General features: G+C 32.8%; 1 protein-coding gene across 2 annotated transcripts in view; it reads left to right on the plus strand.

Moving 5' to 3' along the window:
• Positions 1-21,131, plus strand: part of FAT4 (FAT atypical cadherin 4) — a 167,538-nt gene that overhangs the window by 73,370 nt on the left and 73,037 nt on the right. For both annotated transcript variants that reach the window (XM_017542746.2, XM_017542747.2), the window contains exons 2-6: positions 2,180-2,311; positions 10,146-10,407; positions 11,681-12,031; positions 17,985-18,907; positions 19,576-19,750. In XM_017542746.2, coding sequence (XP_017398235.1) covers positions 2,180-2,311; positions 10,146-10,407; positions 11,681-12,031; positions 17,985-18,907; positions 19,576-19,750 — 1,843 coding nt within the window. The remainder of the gene's footprint in view (positions 1-2,179; positions 2,312-10,145; positions 10,408-11,680; positions 12,032-17,984; positions 18,908-19,575; positions 19,751-21,131) is intronic.

Below are 21,131 nucleotides of genomic sequence, written 5' to 3' on the forward strand. Positions count from 1 at the left end.
CTAACTTAAACACGCACATACGTTTCTTCACAAAGACAAGTACAAAACCACACATGCACACACATGCATGCACACATACATGCACACAGACACACCAAGTGCACAAAAGTTTGGCTTGTTGCTTTCCCAATAAAGTCATAAAGTTACGGATGAAAGACAATTTAGAATATTTTAAAAATCTATGAATCTACAAGTTCAGAGTTGAATTATGACACATTCAGTTACCTTTTATTTCTCATTTTTTCTTGATTTTAAGGACTATGCATATATATACAAAAATTTACACATGTATAAAATGAAAATATTTAATAATTTCTCAAGAACATTAATTATATGTGTATGTGTATATATGTATTTGTCTGTGTATGTGTATACTTCAAAGCTCTTCCCACATGAAAACTCAGTATACATTCAGTATGTGCCAGTTGAATCTGCGTGGGGGACTAGAATTTTGATTTTAAAATGCGTTTTCACAAAGCCTCTTTCTGGCTCTAAGAAGCTTCCAGAGCTGTCCTAACAGCTTGAAAACCAAGATCTTGACTTTTTATGGAATACTTCACTCTGTGCCAGAAACTGTTTTAAGCATTTTCTTTAACTATGTCATCAAAATTTAGTCTTCAAAAAATACTCTAGGGCACATATTATTATACTGATTTTAAAAGGAGGGACTGAGGCTAAGAGAAATTAAGTGCCTGAGTTCATCCAGCTAATAAGTGTCAGACCAGAATTTGAACTCTGGTCTCTCTAATTCTAAAACCCATGATATTTACAACCCTGCAAATTAGTTGGAAATGCATCTTACAGGCTGCAGTTGTAGTTATGGTGGGGATTTCCCTAAAAGAAATGGTGTCAAGAATGGTTGTTGCTAGCCAAAATCAGAAGTGGCAGATTTCTAACTGCTGAGACTTGCCTATCTTTACCATTTTCTGGACTCATTTGAGCCGTTTGCTTTATGATCAAAACTCTCCTACTAAAAGGTGAAACTAGAGGTATAACAATTGTTTAGTGCATAGTTTTATAAATTGTTTTCTGTGGTTTCCTATTTTTTTCAATTGCTCATTTCTTTGTCTAGCTCTCATATATTTCCCATTCATTCCTTTTCAGAGAATGATGACAGTTCTACTTACTGCCTCTCCCCTTCCTACAGCTTCCATTCTTCCTGGGAAGGGAAAAATCCGAATTCTTTTGCTCTCCCCACTTCCTTCAGATTCATCCTCATCACTCATCACTCTTGAATCTGATGGAGTTTTTACAGCATAACTATAAAAGATGAAATTTTTATCCTGTGGGAAACATGCCTTGGTTATATCCAAGTTTAATGGATGGGTGGGTTTTTCTCCATGATTTAATTTTGTGATCCAACTGGGAAGATTTTGGTTTTATTAACAGCTGTCTTTTCCCTTTTCTTACCAGAACTTGAGCTAGTAGCATCTAACTCAAAAGAGAAAATACAGTTTTTTAAAAAAATTTTACACTTAACAAATCCTTTCTTCTAAACAATTTTTCTTAGGTGGGGAGACAAACAAATATCTCTGGCTAGGATCTGTTAAACAAAGCTGTTAATATTTGCAACCTATACCCATGTGACATCTGAAAGAAATGATCACTTAGCATTAGTCATAAATAGAGAGTGCTGATAGGAGTGGAAATATAAAGAAAAGATGTATTTTTCTTCCACTAAAGTTTGAGGGTAGACTTTAAAGGAGGAAATTCTGAGTGATTCTTAAAACAACATGTGAACTTTTTTATTTTCCCCAGACATTAGTTGCCAATATGTAAACATTTCAGCAAGAAATTTTACACCACGTCCTCTGTGTGTCAGGTAGCATTTAATGGTTGAATGACAGACAGTGCTGAGCCTTGACAATTCCATAGTGATGTGCAAATCTGGAAACTAAAATGGCAGTTAACCAGTGGAACTTTTCTACTATAAACTCCACGGCCACTATTTAAAATCAGTTACTCATCAACAAGGCAGATGATTTTTACTTTGACTTTATGCTTTCCTATAAAGATTTCACAACTTTCTTTAGGGGTAGTTTCTGTTGTTTGGATGTTATATGCAAAGGTTCTGATTGACTTTGGCAGTCTTAACTGCATGAATTCCTGGTACTCATTTTAACTGGTTTCTTGTAGACACATGGGAGTCATTCACGTATTGTTTCCTTTTTCTTTGTAGGTAGAAATAACACTTCAGGATATCAATGACAATCCACCAGTGTTTCCAACCGACATGCTGGATCTCACTGTGGAGGAGAACATTGGAGATGGCTCAAAGATTATGCAGCTGACAGCCATGGATGCTGATGAGGTAGCTCGAGCATGTCTCTGAATTCGTGAAACTTAGTGCAGTGATTTATCAAATTTCTAGGGTATGTTGACTACTTTTTTTACCCAGTAATTAAGGGTAAGCATTGTATGCTCCTTTCCAAAGAACATTAATTCTTGAAATGTAACATGAAAATGTTAAAAAAGAGATTACTATCAAGAGGTAATTTTCCTCTGATCAGCAATCCACAGTTCACTTGCTGCTTGCACTTTAGGTCCCTCAGCCAAATTATTTTTTCTTTAATAATAAAAATATCTAAAGACAGATCTCTATTTTATATCTTTATGACTCCCCTTGGCTATCTTATAGCAGCTAAGGATTGATTTTCATATTATTTGTGCTGTTAAAAGCAAGTAATTTAAAATTACAGAATTTTAAGGTTACCTTACAATTTTTTTATTTAATTTACACACATCTGTATATATACATGTATGTTCAAAACAAAATACATCATACAATAATATTCTTATATATTTTAAGGATATCATGTGGGCAAGCTAATGATTTTTAAATTCCTTTAATTAAAAAATTGCATTTTTTGTGGTGAATGTGAAATTTGGTGGCATACTTTGGATTACTGTTTTCTATATTCATATATTCAGTTCAGTTATGTAATTATTATGCTTCAAATGGCATGGAAACAAATAATTTGTGATTTATATATTTTTCTTATGAAAAAACTTCATAGCTTATTTTTTCCCTACTGGGTTATGAGTTTAATTAATTATCTGGAATTGAGGAAAGCTGAATAACTTCTCAGATCCCAGTATTTCCTTACCGCTTTCCTCTTAAACCAAGCCCAAAGCAGAACAGAACAGAGAATTTAATTTTCTTTTTCTCATCTAAACTCAGAAATATCGGAAACTTGATTTTTGCATATGAGTAAGTGCTGTATAAATATATTATTTCTTCAACCTTAAAAATGTAAATAAATAAATAACAGAATAATTTTAAGTGTCAGTACAGAAATGTAATGGCTTAGACAATTATAAATTTTGCCAAAATCTAGCTAATAAAAAAGAACAGAATAAAGCATAGACATTTAGAGAATTGCAATTTTCTATTAGAACAGATATGATGTTTTATGTTTAGTTCCTTCTACTCAATTTTACAATGTGAAAAGTTTATAATTATTTCAAATTTAGTTAGCTTTGAAAGAGTTGTCTGACTTAACATTTCTGTTGTTGATAGATATGTGATATCATTAGCCATAATTCAGTAAATATTTTATTTTTTTAAGTTTATCACTGATAATGTACACTTGGATTTATCAATTCATAAAATTTCATTAACTCTCATTTGAAAGCAGCGGCAATAACCAAAAAACCTCATGTAATTGGCATAGGACAATTGACATCAAATAATGGAAACTGTAATGGCTATTTTGTTGGTTATACTCTCTTTAGGAATACAGCAAATAAATCTCATTTATTTCAAGTGATTTATTCTAATCACTTCAAAAGAATGAAGTAACAATTGTGTTAATTATAATAGATATTCTAATGGGAAGGTTATTTACTCCATGGAATATTGTGATTAGAGTGAGATTTTTCAATATGAGTTATAGGAATAACAGGAAAAATTTATATGGAAATGTAGTTGTCTTCATCATTATTCTGCTCTCTTAAGAACTGGTTATTTCAGAGATTCCACTACTGAGCCCTTTTAATACTATTCTCTTGATACTGTTATAATTTTATTTCCCTTCTAATATATTTTTAAGAATATTTCAAATAAGTATTAGAAGTATAAGTATAAATGCAATACAGCCAGTGTGTTTATTTTTCTCCCATATGACTTCCATATGTGTGTTTGTGTATGTGTGTACATACTTGCATTGTGTTCAAGTTCATCTTTTAAGCTATGTTTACATTTATGATGAGACTCGAGGAAGCCTGGGAAGGTCCTTATAATACTACGTATTTAGACCAATGCTTTTTTAGTGAATTTTTATTTTATTTCTACTGAACTTTGTTTTTTAAGTTTACAAAAATGTGAATAACTCTTCAAGTGTTATCACTTAGATATCCTAGTTAAGAAAAGTACAGAATGTAAAGTGATGATAGGTAAGATATATAAGAAGTGCATTTGAGATGAGACAGAGTGGGAGAATTAGGACCAGAAAAGCATAAGGCTATAACATAGAAATAAACAAGCAATTCAAGGGTAGAGAGGGGTGCTGACGATATGTATGAGGTGTGACTGTGCCTGAAGGCATAAAGGTCACCACATTCTTTGTAAATAGATGCCTTTGTGTGTGAGTGTAGAAAGGCAAAGAGGGTGGAAGGGAGTAAATCGGTGTGCCTACAACTTTAAAGGTTAGAGTGTCATTTTAGTAAAACTACCACTGTTGTTTTTTAAAGAAAAAGCTCACAAAGTTGTTTTTCTTCTTAAACGCATTTTTCTCTTAAACATTTGAATAATATTTTAATGACTGCTGACTGATTATAACACTTGACATGAGTAACTAACTCACATTTCATTGGTCTCATGCTAAGCAGAATGGCTGCCTATGGCATTTAGACTTTTTGGCTGTTTTCTTTTTGTTGCTGTTTTTAGTTGCTTGTAATAAATATTAATGCTTTTAGATAAACCTTTATTCTATTTTCTACTTTATTTTCAGCTCCCTACCTCTTAGCTGAATTTGGGGGAAAATATTTAACATGTTTTCTCTCTTTTCAAATCCTGGCTATTTTCTTTCTTCATCTAGCTTGAGTAGGACTCAAGATTATGTAGGTCATCAGCCAATTGTGTAGATTTTTAAAAATTATTTATGTACTTTTCATTAATTACTTTACCTAACATACAAGTGTTAGTATGTTGTAAGAGCTCTTGTAGGGCACTGTAGCATAAAGCCTAGATAAAGGAATTGCAATTTTAGAAAACAACATTTACATATTGAACTTAACTTAGACATTATTTGAAACGTATTGGTTCAAGATTTACATCTTTCAGAAGCACATGACCCTGCTTGTCTCTTGTTCCCTTTTATAAACAGAATTATGCTAGTAATGGGCCAGGATACTCAAACTTTACTTTGTGGTAGCGTACTTGTTTTTGAAAATACTATTTAAGGTTCTAATATGCATTTGCAATTTATAGCTATTTACTTTTGGAATTCCTTCCATGTGCTTTTGTCTCTGTGGTTTGTCAGGAGAGCAGAATATTTTTAACCAGCATTATTTCCACTGCACTGTAGATGAAACAGGATATTTGTTTCCAGTTTTGTTGCTGATATGACATATTTTGGATATTAAGTAAATAGACTTTTCAGAAGACCTAATTAAATCATTACTCTTGGTCAGACGTTTTCAGATATTCACTAGTATTACTAATTCACCGCATCAGCTGATTTTGAATATGAAAAAGATTGTTTTTATCAACACAGTCTGATATGTTTGCAGAAAAAATATTACAGCTTTAGGAATATTATTATTTATTACAGTTCTTTTGTAGGCAGGGTATTTCTAAATATCAAACCATTGGTGTAATACCATTAAACAGGTTTTTGTTTCTTTGCTTTCCCTTAATTTCCAAGTGCATACCATTTTCCTGGGTCAGAATTGAATGTAGTTACGTCCATTGAGTTACCCACTTTACTAAAATAATGGAATTCCTAGTGAAACAGAACAAATAGTACAGAGTGTGGTCAGATTGGAAGTCTCACATGCTTATTGAATCTTTTTGTCAAACCATAAAATTATAATATAGATTAGATATTCAATGTACACCTGAATATACAAGGTAAATGTGGGTAATATCTTGGACTTAGCTGTTCCATTACTAAATTTAAATGTGCTTTGAGGCATTCGTACATACTAACACTAAATATAGAGGGAATATTTTTGCTTTAGACTGTTAAAAATCATCTCTTTATGTGTTTGACCATGAAGGAAAAATGTACATAAGCTATAATGGAAAAGTTGTATGAATGAATGCTTTAATCCCCCACTGTGTCAGCTTTACATGCCTACACACTCCAAACTTACGTTCTTCCTGAGATTCTTCTTGGGAGCGCTGAGTCTGAATATTTTAATAAATACATTTTTGGAGGTTAATTATAATAAATGATATATTTGTTTTAGGTAATTATATTTAAATTAAAGGGTAATTTTTGAAGTCAACAACTCCAATACTACTTATACCTCAGTGTCAAGATCAATAATTACATATAATGGGAAATCTGATACCCATGGATATATGGCAACTGTAGTTATATTTTGATTTAAATTATTCATTTGCAGAAGTCTAAGTCATCAAATACATTTAAGCCATCATGTTTCTCTTATAAGAAAATAGTAAGAATAAGAATAAAATAACAAATATCATTATCTTGTACTTAACTATTTGTCAAGGGTTGTTCTAGGTTTTTAAAATATATATTAACTAATTTAACCTGCAAAACAATCCTTCTTGGCAGGTGATATCATTCCAGGGTGCAGATGAGGAAACATGGGCTTGGAGAGGTTAAGTAAGTGGTCCAATGCCACATGACTAATAAATGGAGCACAGATTCAACCTCAAAACCTGGCCCCAGAGCATCATATCTTAATCAGCACTGGGTATATTTAACTCAGTACTTTGACTGTAATATACAGAATTAAGAAACACCCCTCTTCAGTATTCCTCTGCCCATTCTTGCTTCTCTTATTTCTTCCCATTCCTTCACTATCCTTATTCAGTGTTTATGTGGCTGATCCTTTTTATATCTATTCTAGTTTAAATTCTGAACTCCTGTGGCTTCAACTGACACACACATAAAATGACCTTCAAGTATTTTTCTTAAACCTCATTTCCAAATATCTAATTGCCAGATAACCATTTCTATGAAGCTATCCTTTAATCTCTAAATACACCACAAATAAAATTTCACTTCATAATTTATCCTGCATCAAAGCAGTTTCTATTCTTGAAATGTCCTCAGTAAGAGTACTTTCTTAATTCCCAGCCAAAGTAACTTGCATTTTAAAAGATGTTTTTTTCTTTTGTACTTTTACTTTTCACATGGGGTTGTTAAAAAAGTGAGAATGTATATGGAAAAGTTGAGCAAATGAGAGCTATTCATATTATTTATATTTTCAATAATCTTGTCAAATTTTACTAATTTGTCCCATGTATTATGTTGGCTTAACTGAGATTCAGAGTAAGTTCTGGAGCAAGATGGCCAAGATTCCCGTCCCTTGATTTCTTTTAAAATGGGCATTCTAATAGTACTTACCTTGCTAGTTTGCCTTTAACAATTAAATTAATTAGTACCCTGGAATTGAGGTGCTCAAAGTAGTGATTAGCAGCTAGCAAACAGTATGAATATTCTATTTTTCTCTCCACCATCTCTGTAGTTCAGAGTTTTGAGGCTCACAGTTCAAAGCCCTGAGAGTACACAGGAAATCACCCCTGCCTCCATTTTACAGAACAGGGACTTTCATTTTACAGAACAGGAAGTTTCACCAACTTGGGGGAAATGAAGCCTCAGTCTCCTGGGCCCGAACTATATTCACGCTCTCCCTTCTCTGCCCTCTCCCTACTCTAGTCCATACTGCAGTATCAATATCCTTAAAAGCTTGCTTTCAGTTAAAACAAGATCAGGGTTCCTTGGCCATAGAATTGAGACAAAATTGTGTTACATTTGAGGTTCTCAAAAATGGGCTGATACTCTAACATTTTAGCTGAACTTTCTTCTTTTGTTCTGCATTAAAACTGTCCACTCTAACACAATGTTGAACAGCGAGTAAGCCAAGGACATGAATAGTGAAAGACTATAAAATATTATATTCATTTGATATGCTTTTATTTTTATTTTGTTGTAATAAGAACTCAGTGTGAGATCTGCTCTTTTAAAACATTTCTAAATGTACAATACAGTATTGTTAACTGTAGGCACAATGTTGTACAGTAGATCTAGAAATTGTTCCTCTTCCCTAAGTGAAGATGTATATTCATGGCTTTTAAACTCCTGATTTCTCCCTACTGTCTGGCCTGGGAAACCACCATTCTACTCCCTGCTTCTGTGTGTTTGACTATTTTAGATACCTCATATATATAAATATATATCATGATATACATAAATATATATCATGCGGTATTTGTCCTTCTGTGACTGAGTTATCTAGTATAATATTCTTAAGGCTCATCCATGTAGTCAGATATGGCAGGATTTCCTTTTTTATTTTTGAGCTGAATAATATTCCCTTGTATGTATACACAGGTTGGGTATTTCTTATCTGAAATAGTTGGGACTAGAGGTGTCTCAAATTACTTTTTTTTTTTTCAATTTTTGAATAGTTGCATTATACATGCTGATTCAACATTCCTAATTTGAAAATTCAAAATTTGAAATGTTCCAATAAGCATTTCCTTTGAGCATCATATTGGCACTCAGAAATGTTTAGAATTTGGGACATTTGGATTTTGGATTTTTTGATTAGGAATGCTAAACCTATGTCACCTTTTCTTTATTCGTTCATTTGTTAATGGCTATGTAGCTTGTTTCAAATTATGACCATTGTGAAAAAAGGATGATGATTCTATTTATTACTTGTTTGAGGACCTCCATACTGTTCTCCACAACAGCTGCCTCATTTTGCATTCCCACCAATAGCGTACAAGGGTTCCCGTTTCTCCACATCCTCACCAACGCTTGTTTTTTTGTTGTTGTTTGTTTGTTGTGATAGCCATTCTAACAGGTGTGAGATGATTTCTCATTGTGGTTTTGATTTGTATTTCCCTGATGATTAGTGATATTGAATATTTTTTTCATATACCTTTTGGCCATTTTTATGTGTTCTTTAAAGAAACATCAATATAAGACCTTAGCCATTTATTAATTGGATTACCAAACTTTTAGCTATTGAGTTGTAGGACTTATTTATATATTTTGAAAATTAACCCTTCATCAGATATACAGGTTGCAAATATTTTCTCACATTCCATAGATTGCCTTTTCATTTTCTTGATCGTTTACTGTAGAGAAACTTTAGTTTGTTGTAGTTTCACTTATCTGCTTTTGATTATGTTGTTTGTTTTGGGGGTCATATAAATGAAATTATTGCCCAGGATATATCTTCTAGAAGTTTTCTTATAGGAGTTCTATAGTTTCAGGTCTTGATTTTAAGTTTTTAATCCATTTTAAATTGGTATTTGTGTATAATGTATATTTTCATTCTTTTGCATATGGATATCTGGTTTTCCCAACACTGCTTGTTTCCCCATTATATATCCTTGGCACCCTTGTGGAGTATCAGTTGACTATGATGCATGAATTTATTTATGGGCTTTCTATGCTGTTCCATTTGTCTCTATGTCTGGCTTTATGCCCGCACCATAATTTATTCAATACTGTTATTTTGCAGTATGTTTTAAAATCAGGAAGCATGATACCTCTAGCTTTGTTTATCTTTCTCAAGATTGTTTTGGCTATTTAGGCACCTTTGTGGTTTCATATGAATTTGAGAATTGTTTTATCTATTTCTATTAAAAACTACCATTAGGATTTTGTTATAAATTGCATTGAATTTCTAGATTGCATAGATAACATGGACATTTTAAAAATATTCAGTCTTGCAATGCATGAACTTGAGATGTCTTTCCATTTGTTTGTGTTTTTGTTGATTTCTTTCAGCAATGTTTTGTAATTTTTAGCATGCAAAACCTTTACCACCTTAGTTAAGTTTCTCTCTCATTGCCTTTTGAAATCTAGTAATTTCACATGAACTTAAAGCCAAAAAGCCTTACTTTGTCAAATATATGATCAAAAGAAAGTATAATGAGCAATGCTTTTCTACTTCCAATATCTAAGGTGCCTGGTCTCTTTTTTCAGGGTGCAAATGCTCTCGTCACATACACTATCATTAGTGGAGCTGATGATAGTTTTCGCATTGACCCAGAATCCGGAGATCTGATAGCAACCAGGCGGTTGGACAGGGAACGCCGTTCCAAATATTCATTGCTGGTTCGTGCTGATGATGGTCTTCAGTCCTCAGACATGAGAATTAATATCACTGTTAGTGATGTGAATGACCACACACCCAAGTTTTCCAGACCTGTGTACTCTTTTGACATTCCAGAGGACACAATCCCTGGTAGGTGATGGGTCTCTTCAATGTATTTTGCACGGATTGCCTTTAACCAAAATTACATACTATGTTTTGGCTGTTCTTAATCAGTGACTCGTTTTTACTATATACTACTAATTATAAGAATGTATGTGCTGGGTTTTTAGATCTTTTCATTAACCATCTTTGGTAAAATTCCCAAGCAAATGGCCAGAATTTTTAGGATGAATGAGGTTAGCCATTTATGTGCCTGAAAGTATTTGTGACATGAATTGTTAATTTCCTGGAAACCAAAGTTTTGGTATTCTTTCCGTTTTAAAAATGTCTAATGTGATTTTGCTGCTGTGTATAAAAAGAACAGCAAAAGAAAAAAGATACATGAAAACTGTGAATAATAGCGACCAAAGGCAAGTTAATCATTTCTCTTAGTTTCAGTTCTTTCTTCTGTAAATGGAAGCAATAATTACTGTTAGAGTTAAGGTAAGGATAACTCAACATTCTTTCTTTAGAAAGAATGTTGAGTTTGCTAACATGGGCTTGGGTATTAGCAGATACTCAAAGCTATTATGAGAAAACAAATCTTTAATTATAATCTTGCTTCTTTGAACATACTGTGTTTTTTTAGTCTGAGTACTCAATATGCATGTTTCTGATGTGTGTGTGCTTCATTGCCATTATTGGAAATTTTTATGTCAAATTAAAATTTTATTCTGAATTACATTTGGAATGATTATTCATAAGCCATACATTTTTAAAACCCCATTTGGCAAAGGAATTAAACATCTACAGGGGACTCCTACCTGCAGTTTTTTTGTCACTTCCCAAGACATCTTGAGCACGTCCTTTATGGAAATCCCATCACACTTATTTCTTGCCTTAGTTATTGCAATTACCACATGAGTTCTAGAGTGATATCACCAGGGCATAAGTCCATATGTTTCTTGGAATTCTCAGTTCCTGACACTAGCAATATGCTACATTATATGTTCACTGAATTCATCAGTATATTTATGGATTGGTACTGGTAGATAGAAGCATAACATCAGATGCATTATTAATTCTTCAGGAAATGTATGCTGAAACCTGACATCCACTGGATATCTGATATTTCACATTTTTTTGAAATAGGGAAATGGTAATATAGAAATCTATAGAATGTTATGTTCACAATATTTTTATAGTGGTTCTCTAGTTAAAATATTTTACTGTACAAATACATTTTTTGGTATCTTTCTACGTATTCTCTTGGTAATACTTCTTGCTTTCTTGATTTTATGCTATTAATTTATTCTTTTCATAGGCTCTTTGGTAGCAGCCATTTTAGCCACAGATGATGACTCTGGTGTGAATGGAGAAATTACATATATTGTGAATGAAGATGATGAAGATGGCATCTTTTTCCTGAATCCCATTACTGGAGTCTTTAATTTGACGCGAGTATTAGATTATGAAGTACAGCAATACTATATCCTCACTGTTCGAGCTGAAGACGGTGGGGGACAATTTACTACCATCAGAGCTTATTTCAATATTCTAGACATAAATGATAATCCACCTATTTTCAGCTTGAATTCATACAGCACATCTTTAATGGAGAATCTACCTGTAGGATCTACTGTTCTTGTGTTTAATGTTACTGATGCAGATGATGGTATGTATTTTAATATAATTTTTAAAGCATCTATAAACTGTCATCAGATTTATATTAGATTTATTTATTGTGTTGAGCTGTCACAAAAAATGCATTTTGTGAATATAGGTCTAAAGTTGAGGGACAGAGTAATAACTGAACTATAGAGGATTTGAAAAATTAAGTACTTTATCAGTTAAATTTTTATTTATAACAGAAAACATGCCTTTTATTGTTTTATAAACTTTATCTTCTTTTGCTCCCTAAGTGTAGGGTAGTGTTGCAGTTTAGTAATGTAAAAGTCATAAGACCAGTTTTTTGAAGATTTTTGTTAGATAAATAAAAATATTTAAGTTTACATATGTTATTTTAACTTGAAAATGATAGAATTTCGAAGCGAAATGAAACCAAAGACTTAAGAAAAATGCTTACGAATGCAAAAACTAAGTTTCATATTTTTGACTGAAAAGTAGCTAATAATTTTTTATTTCTGAGATGGAGTTTCACTCTTGTTGCCCAGGCTGGAGTGCAATGATGTGATCTTGGCTCACCGCAACCTCCTCCTCCTGGGTTCAAGTGATCCTTTTGCCGCAGCCTCCCAAGTAGCTGGGATTACAGGCATGCACCGCCATGCCTGGCCAATTTTGTATTTGTAATAGAAACAGGATTTCTCCATGTGGGTCAGACTGGTCTCAAACTACCGACCTCAGGTGATCTGCCCCGCCTTGGTCTCCCAAAGTCCTGGGATTACAGGTGTGAGGCCACTGTGTACTGCCTAGCTAATAATATTTTAACCAGCTTTCATTTAACTCGAAGTACAGTCTCAGATCTGTTTAATTTATGCTAAATGATCAAGTTAAAATTTTGCATTAAATTTATACTTTACATGTTTGATTTGTATTTATTGCAAAAACAATAAGCAAACATTCTTTTAATAGTTCACTCCTTTGTCCTTTCTTCTAACACTTGTTTTTTAAATACACATATCATATAATATAGCATTACAGAAAACATTGTACAGATTATCAATCTTTGACTGAATTGTCTAGAAAATCACTACTGTGTTTCCCTTACATATGATCGAACTAAATTGACTTAACACATAAAACAAGAGACAGTACTTTGAAGAGGAAATAGGTCTGTAGTGATATAGGCATATCCATCTCAATTTAGAATTTCCTTATTCTTATGACTTGAATGATTTGTGTAATCTAAGAATACCATTCTATTTTAACATTCTATACTTAGTTTTCTTTTCGTAGAGTCTATAAATGGCACTTGGAACGATATGAGAAGTAAAAAGAACAGTATTTTATATATGTTTCAATAAGTAAAATGAGAAATACTTTCTTTAGAATTCATTGAGTAAGAGCATTTTGAAGCTGCTTCCTCTAATTTAAGTGCAGCTAAAATTGGACACAAAGATATATCTAAAATAGATATGGCTGTATTGCTAGTACTATTACTGTTACTACTGCTACTAGTAATAATACTTTAATGATAATCATGTGAATAATACTGTCAAGAACCAAAAATCTGTCAAGCGTTTTTTGCAGGTACCCAGTCCTTGCCTACGAATACTGCACATTCAATTTCATGTACCTTATCCCAAGTCTGTGGATTGGCTCCAATTAGACATCTATATATAATTGAGGTTAATCTCTGTTTTGGAGACTAATTTCTCTGTTACAACTTTGAGTTGGTTTACCTATTCCCTAGATAAGAATATTTTCAAAACCAATCATATATTCTTCAGTTATTTGTCCTGTGACTGTGCTGTACGTTTCTATAGTGAAGAATGTTCCACTATGTTTCATTGTGATTTATTAGTTATGTGTTAGAGAGAGCCCATTGTTTCATAGAATTATGTGTTCCCTGGAATAAGTTATATTTACCATCATAACTTAAAATGTAGGGAAACTGGAAAGATATCAAAAAATAAAAAGTAAAAGAAAAAACTTTGTCAAAAACCTGCTGGAATATTCTGTGCACATGTAAGCCTAGAAATACATTGACCATTGAGTCAGTTTTTACCATACTTTTCCTTTAATTGCATTGAGTAAAAATTTTAAGCTATATTTATTCATTGTTTTAGTTTTGAATACTTTTATCAGTGTAATTTCCTGCACCTTGACCTAAAATATACAACACAATTCCTATTCTTTCTGAATTTCAAGGACAGTGATAAAGCTGTACAAGAGTAAGCTTGTTTGTAAAAGTTTCCAGCTCAGTTACACAAAAGGGTCTCAACTATTTCATAGACAATATTATTAAGACATTTTTTGAAATTAACCGATAAATCTCTGTCTCTAATCAAAAGGTTCCAATGAAGTAACATTGTCATCTTTTTAGATGAAGGAATTCTATATGAAATGAAATGTCACAATCTGTTATCTTTCTATGGATTATCTCAGAGTTTAATATTTAGCTTACATGATCATTTCATAAAAATAAATCAGATCTTTTACTGTTTTCACAAGATGGGTAATACCTGTGTTAGTATCAAGACTACCATGCATACGGTATTATACTGAGGAAAACTATTATAAATTGGAGCATCACAGAAATTCTGGCTTTGATGGTTATTTTATTATCCTAGAAATTACACTTTAAATATTGGGAAGTCATACAAGAATGTTTTGCTAATACTGCCATTGTATTTTTTGCTGAATAAATGTAGCTAGATAATTTTGGTGTACAATACAGACCATTGAGTTTCATATATTCTAGTGAGGTTATGACCTTGTTGAAGCTGCTTTATAAAAATGAATGTTATTCAAAACACTTCTATGTGTTGCAGCTATGTGAAAATTTGACGAATATTAGTTCTTTATAGAACACTATATATAGTATGTGTATGAGTGTATATGTATGTATGTATGTGTATATATATGTATATGACAAAACCATAAAACCATGTGTATTCAATAAAACTGCCAGGAAGAATCATGTAACTAAATGACTTTCAGAACATTGAATACAAATGATTCACAGTGGACTGTTTTAAGTTTAAAGATCTGGTGGGCCATTAAAGCCCAGAGATTTAAATTCCAACACTTAATGATAAAGTTTAGAATTTGAAACAATGTAAAAATAATAATTTTAAATTAATGTGTTCACTGTCTCATGATTCAGATATTTGATGCAAAATTAGATAAAAATGGTCTGAGCTTAGTATTTTTCAGTACACTTCAAATATTCAGGGAGAGAGTTGAGTTTTGCTATGTTTGCATGTATTTTCTAGATGTAGTGTATATACCCAAAGTCACTTTTTAGACAGTAAAATAAATGTAAGACAGATTCCATGACCTGTAATTGCAGTAATTAATTTTCGGTTCCTGAGATGAGAGCTGAGAGCTGCTTCTTAGATAATATGGCAATATTTTATGTAAAAATAGTTATTTTTTATATTTATTTCATCAACAGCAATAATTATCTTCAGGTTATTTTTAATGTTGTTACTTAATATATTTGTCATTATGTGTTTGAATATAAAATCAAATTTTTCTTTTGTTATACTTTTAGTTTAAAATTTATTACTTCCGTTACCCATTCATCTACCAAACTTTTTGCCTTTATAAAAGATGCTGTCCTACTGTTTACAACAAGGCTATAACATTTTGATATCATGTTCTCTTTTTGCCTCTGTAATTTGGTTGTTTACTCAAGGAAGTAGCATACATGATGGACTAAGGATATTCAGATCCTTGATTTAATTGCTTCCATTCCTGCTGATTTATATAGAAATGTTAGGCCATCACTTTATAGCCATGTGAAATGTCAGTAGTTTTAATATATTTTGATCTTAGATATGAAAGTTTTTTATGCTTCTCTAGAATTAAATTTTGTATCTCTGCTTGTTGGTATTTATTTTCATTCAGATTATTATTTCTCAATAATAATCATGTCCTCAAAAGAATAGGGATTTGTTATTTACTGGTGAACTTTGTCATAGGAAATGCAGAAAATGTCCTTAAAAAGTAACTATATATGTAGATATTAATAGAAACACACATATACACATAATCAAAAATAAATTGTGTATGTATATATATACTCAAATATATATATATATGTTATAATGTTTGACTATGTATACATACATGTATCCATATGTTGTAATGAAAGTCCTAAAGGCTTTATATGAGTGTGTTTGTGTTTGTGTCTGTGTATATCTATCTATCTGTCTATCTATCTATCTATCTATCTATCTATCTATCTATCTGGCTATCTATCTATCTATCTATCTATCTGAAGATAGTAGAAATTTTTACCATCTGAAACCTGTGGAATTTTAAGACAAGGGGTTGAAATAGGCAGTTAACCTTGTTCTATTCAGATTCTACAGTTCTCTGACACCTATTAGCTTTATTTATTCATATTTTTCTTGATCCTCAGACTCCTAAGTATTCTGAACTTTACAATCTCTTCTTTGTTCACTTGTGAGTACTCTTAAAAAAACTATAAAGATTAAAAGCCACAACTCATAATGAGTGGGGGAAAAATAAACTACCCTTTCAATGATTTACTCAATCATTGTTTACCCTATAAAATTTTGTTAATAAGTCATTGCCTGAAAGTTATCTTCATAAATACTTTTCCTATGTTTCAAATTAGGCAAAGGATGTTAGAGACAGTAAAGTCACAGAATAAGAGTAACTGTGGTGTTTTTAAAAACAATGAATTCTACATGGTAGAAAAAAAATCTCATACTCAAGTTAAATTTGACTTCTTAAAGAACTTGATGAAGTTCAAGAAAAGGCAAAAGTTAACTGAAGAATTCATAGAATACTGAGAAATGTTTTTTTTTAAGGAAAAAGGGTGATTAAATTGTTCTAGATGACTTTTGCCAAAAGTGTACATCACTTCTCATAGGTAGAATTCAGAAACCTGGGTAGTTGAAATTAACATTAGAAATATAGAAGCTAGTTGTAAGTAATTCGTGCTAGTAGATATTTGCTAGTCCCAGAGTATACAACTTTATTAAAGATGGATTATCTAGATGCACAATATTTTTTGTCATACTATCCTGTAATTTTCCAATGTTATTAGGATAAGATATAAAAATGCACGTCATTATGGGTCAGTGAAGAAAACACCATTCTGACCAAAACTGACTTCTTTCTGTTTTCACTGCTTATTTGTTATTTACCTTTGATTAATAAAACAGTAAGATAATGTATATGCTCCACATCATCTTTATTATAAGAATATCTGCAAACATTTTCTGAGATGAGGATATAGATACCATTTTTTAAACTAAAAAGTGATACATCATCCTAAGAAAAATCAACAGTATCTAAATACAGTCCAATAATAGCATGAGCATTTATATTTGGAAAATTGTATGTGTAATTTTACTGCTAACAATTTCTTTAAAAATCCTTTTTAGAAATTTAAAATATGTGTAATAAAATTTGAAAGGAAACTATTTTCTCAAAGGTCATTACTTAGTAGATGCTTAATAAAAATTAGTATTTATTGATTTTGACACAAAACATAAAAGTACATTTACAGCATTCATGACTAATGCCATACATCGGAACATTTTATTACCCTTTCTTGAAAATTGGTGTCAGCCTCCATAAATTACTGGAGTTATAAACGTTTGGCTAATAGTATAGCGTGTGTCACTGTTAGTACTGGACCCTCAGAACTTATGTGACAGAAACAAGAAAATATATAGAAAAAAATCTGCTCTCTGAATTTACCATTTCAACACACTAGTAAGCAGCAAGCAGTATATGGATCATTTGTTCACCAGATTGTAAACAACTTTTTATATAAAAAGTTAACAGGCAAATAATTATGTCTATGTATTATTTATTAAAAAATAACTGCAGTTAAATTATTCAAAAAGTATGTTTGGGTGGATGGTATATCAAACATGCCAAATTACTTGCCAAGTTTTGCTGTAGCTTGGTCTGAAATCAGCATAACTTTAAGAAAATTATTTTCTTCCCTTTAATTTCAGGCATCAACTCTCAACTGGCTTATAGCATTGCTTCAGGTGATAGCCTTGGGCAGTTTACTGTTGACAAGAATGGTGTACTCAAAGTCCTAAAAGCTTTGGATCGAGAAAGTCAGTCCTTCTACAACTTGGTTGTTCAGGTGCATGACCTGCCGCAGATTCCAGCCTCCAGATTCACAAGCGCTGCTCAAGTCTCCATTATTTTGTTGGATGTAAATGATAACCCACCAACATTTCTTTCCCCTAAATTGACATACATTCCAGAAAATACACCTATTGATACTGTTGTGTTCAAAGCTCAAGCAACTGACCCAGATAGTGGCCCAAACAGCTATATTGAGTACACTCTGCTGAACCCTTTGGGAAACAAGTTCAGTATTGGGACCATTGATGGTGAAGTGAGGCTCACTGGAGAACTGGACAGAGAAGAGGTTTCTAATTATACTCTAACAGTGGTAGCTACAGACAAAGGTCAACCATCTCTCTCTTCATCTACAGAGGTTGTAGTTATGGTACTTGACATCAATGATAACAACCCCATCTTTGCACAAGCTTTGTATAAAGTGGAGATTAATGAAAACACACTTACTGGAACAGATATAATACAAGTGTTCGCAGCAGATGGAGATGAAGGCACAAATGGACAGGTTCGCTATGGCATTGTTAATGGTAATACCAATCAGGAATTTCGGATAGACTCTGTCACAGGTGCCATCACTGTTGCTAAACCTTTGGATAGAGAAAAGACCCCTACCTACCTTTTAACTGTTCAGGCAACAGATCGAGGCAGCACACCCAGAACGGATACCTCCACGGTCAGCATTGCTCTACTGGATATTAATGACTTTATTCCTATATTTGAGCTATCTCCATATTCTGTCAATGTCCCTGAGAATTTAGGGACGCTACCCAGAACAATACTTCAGGTCAGTATATTTAAATAAAGCAAGTGTTGTCTTTATTGTAAGACATCTATTTGAAAACCTCCCCACCTCTACAGCGTTTATGCTTCCCCTATTCTCTTCTCATTCTCATCCATAAATGCTCAATTGCAGATACAGCAAATTTTGAAAAGGAAAGGTTTATAAACATCATACCTAAGAACCTCTTAATTTCCTCATTGATGAAACTGTTGTATTTCAATAGCTTTATTTTGTGTATACTAATGTCGCACACATTTATGTATTTGTGTTTTTGTATTTTGTTCCACAAGGATAATATCTGCACATAGTAAAAAAATAAAATGATGGAAATGTTTGAAAAATGTGTTACAAATATTGTTCTACTCTTTCCCTTCATATATTGAACTACCTAGGTGAAACTGCTGTTAAAAATTTTTATGAAGCCTTCCAAAAATGCTGTGCATTAGTTTTATGTATATTTTTACACAAATAGACTCAGCTGATACATAACTATAGTGTGCCATTCTTATTTTTTACTTGAAAATCTGAATTTTTCCAAAAATATATTTATGTCTTTGGAATCTCTTAACATGTTTTTACCCCCCTTTTTTTTTAATGGAGACATTTTATTTCATGAGATACATTGTTTGTTTTACTCACATTGTGATATGTGATGTGATACTATTCTACAGGTGGTGGCAAGAGATGATGATCAAGGATCTAACAGTAAACTCTCATATGTTCTCTTTGGTGGTAATGAAGACAATGCTTTCACTCTCTCAGCCAGTGGAGAACTTAGAGTAACACAGAGTCTGGATCGGGAAACGAAAGAGCACTTTGTCTTAACGATTACAGCTACAGATTCAGGTAAGTCCATTACAAACTTGCTTATTTGTAAATATTTTCTGGGCCAGCCATGGTGGCTCATGCCTGTAACCACACCACTCTGGGAGGCCGAGCCAGGCAGATCACCTGAGGTCAGGAGTTCAAGACCAGCCTGACCAACGTGGTGAAACCTCGCATCTACTAAAACTGCAAACGTTATCTGGATGTGGTGGTGCATGCCTGTAATCCCAGCTATTTGGGAGGCTAAGGCAGGAGAATAACTGGAACCTATGAGGCAGAGGTTATAGTAAACCAAGATCATGCCACTGTTCCCCAGTCTGGGCAACAAGAGTGAACATCCATTCCAAATAATAATAGTAGTAATAATAATAATAATAATAATAATATTTCTTCATAGTATGAGTAAATGAAGTATTTTCTGTTTGCCATTAAATGAAATATTTGTTCACTGTTACTAGTGCTTGAAATTCTGATTGCCTCTATGTAATTAATGGTACATAATTCACTTTATTAAATTTATATATAAGCGGTAAGTGCTTAAGGTCATCGCCACCTAAGTTCTATTCCTGTCTAACAGAATGAATTGTTGCCCTATAAGCCAACTGAGTACCTCTGGATTACACTCTACTGCCTGAGCTAGGAGGCATTTAAAGTACTTTAGCTTTGGAAACATCCTGATGGTTCCAACCACTTCTCCTCTGACAGACATGGGTGAGTCAGTCTGTTAGGAGGAACCTTCCTAGAGAGTGGTTCAGTGTTCAGTGAAGCATTGGTCTAAATATGCAGGCTGCTCAAGAACCCACTCCTAGTTCCAGGGAGCCAAACTGTATAAGCTCCTGATGTCATCAGCCTGGAAAATCAGTGTAGTGGGGGAACCAGGGACTTGGAATTATTACTATAAGTAACAGAAGTCTAACACTAATTTCTATTAAATAAGAAATATGCAGATCAGGTGTGTGAAGTTTCTGCCCAATAGAGTTATGGCGGATCCTGAGTTATGGAGAGTGAACAGTCAGATGATCAGTATCATTAAGATATGTGGAAGCCTGTCAGTCAAAGCTTTAAAAATGATACTGAAGTCCATGATGGGAGGCACAAATGAGTTTCGGTGACATTAGTATCTTAAGTCACGGTGTTTTGGCAGTTCTAAAAACGAAAGCATTAAATAAACCTTGTTTCAAAGGACAGCTCTCTATGAGTGCTTTTTATAAATTTGCTCTGAAAGACTGGCTTTTCTGAGGCCATTGGTGGAGAAATACTCAATTAGATGTCTGAAGATCACTTGTTATGAGTGATACAGAAAACAGAAGTTGTGAGGAAAGTTGGACTAGATGATCTTAAAATTAATTCCCTTGAATAGTGTTGATATGAATAACCTTTTTTTCAGGAGAATGTGAGTTTT

The sequence above is a fragment of the Cebus imitator genome, unplaced genomic scaffold, assembly GCF_001604975.1.
Source record: "Cebus imitator isolate Cc_AM_T3 unplaced genomic scaffold, Cebus_imitator-1.0 Scaffold146, whole genome shotgun sequence".
NCBI classification, from domain to species: domain Eukaryota; kingdom Metazoa; phylum Chordata; class Mammalia; order Primates; family Cebidae; genus Cebus; species Cebus imitator.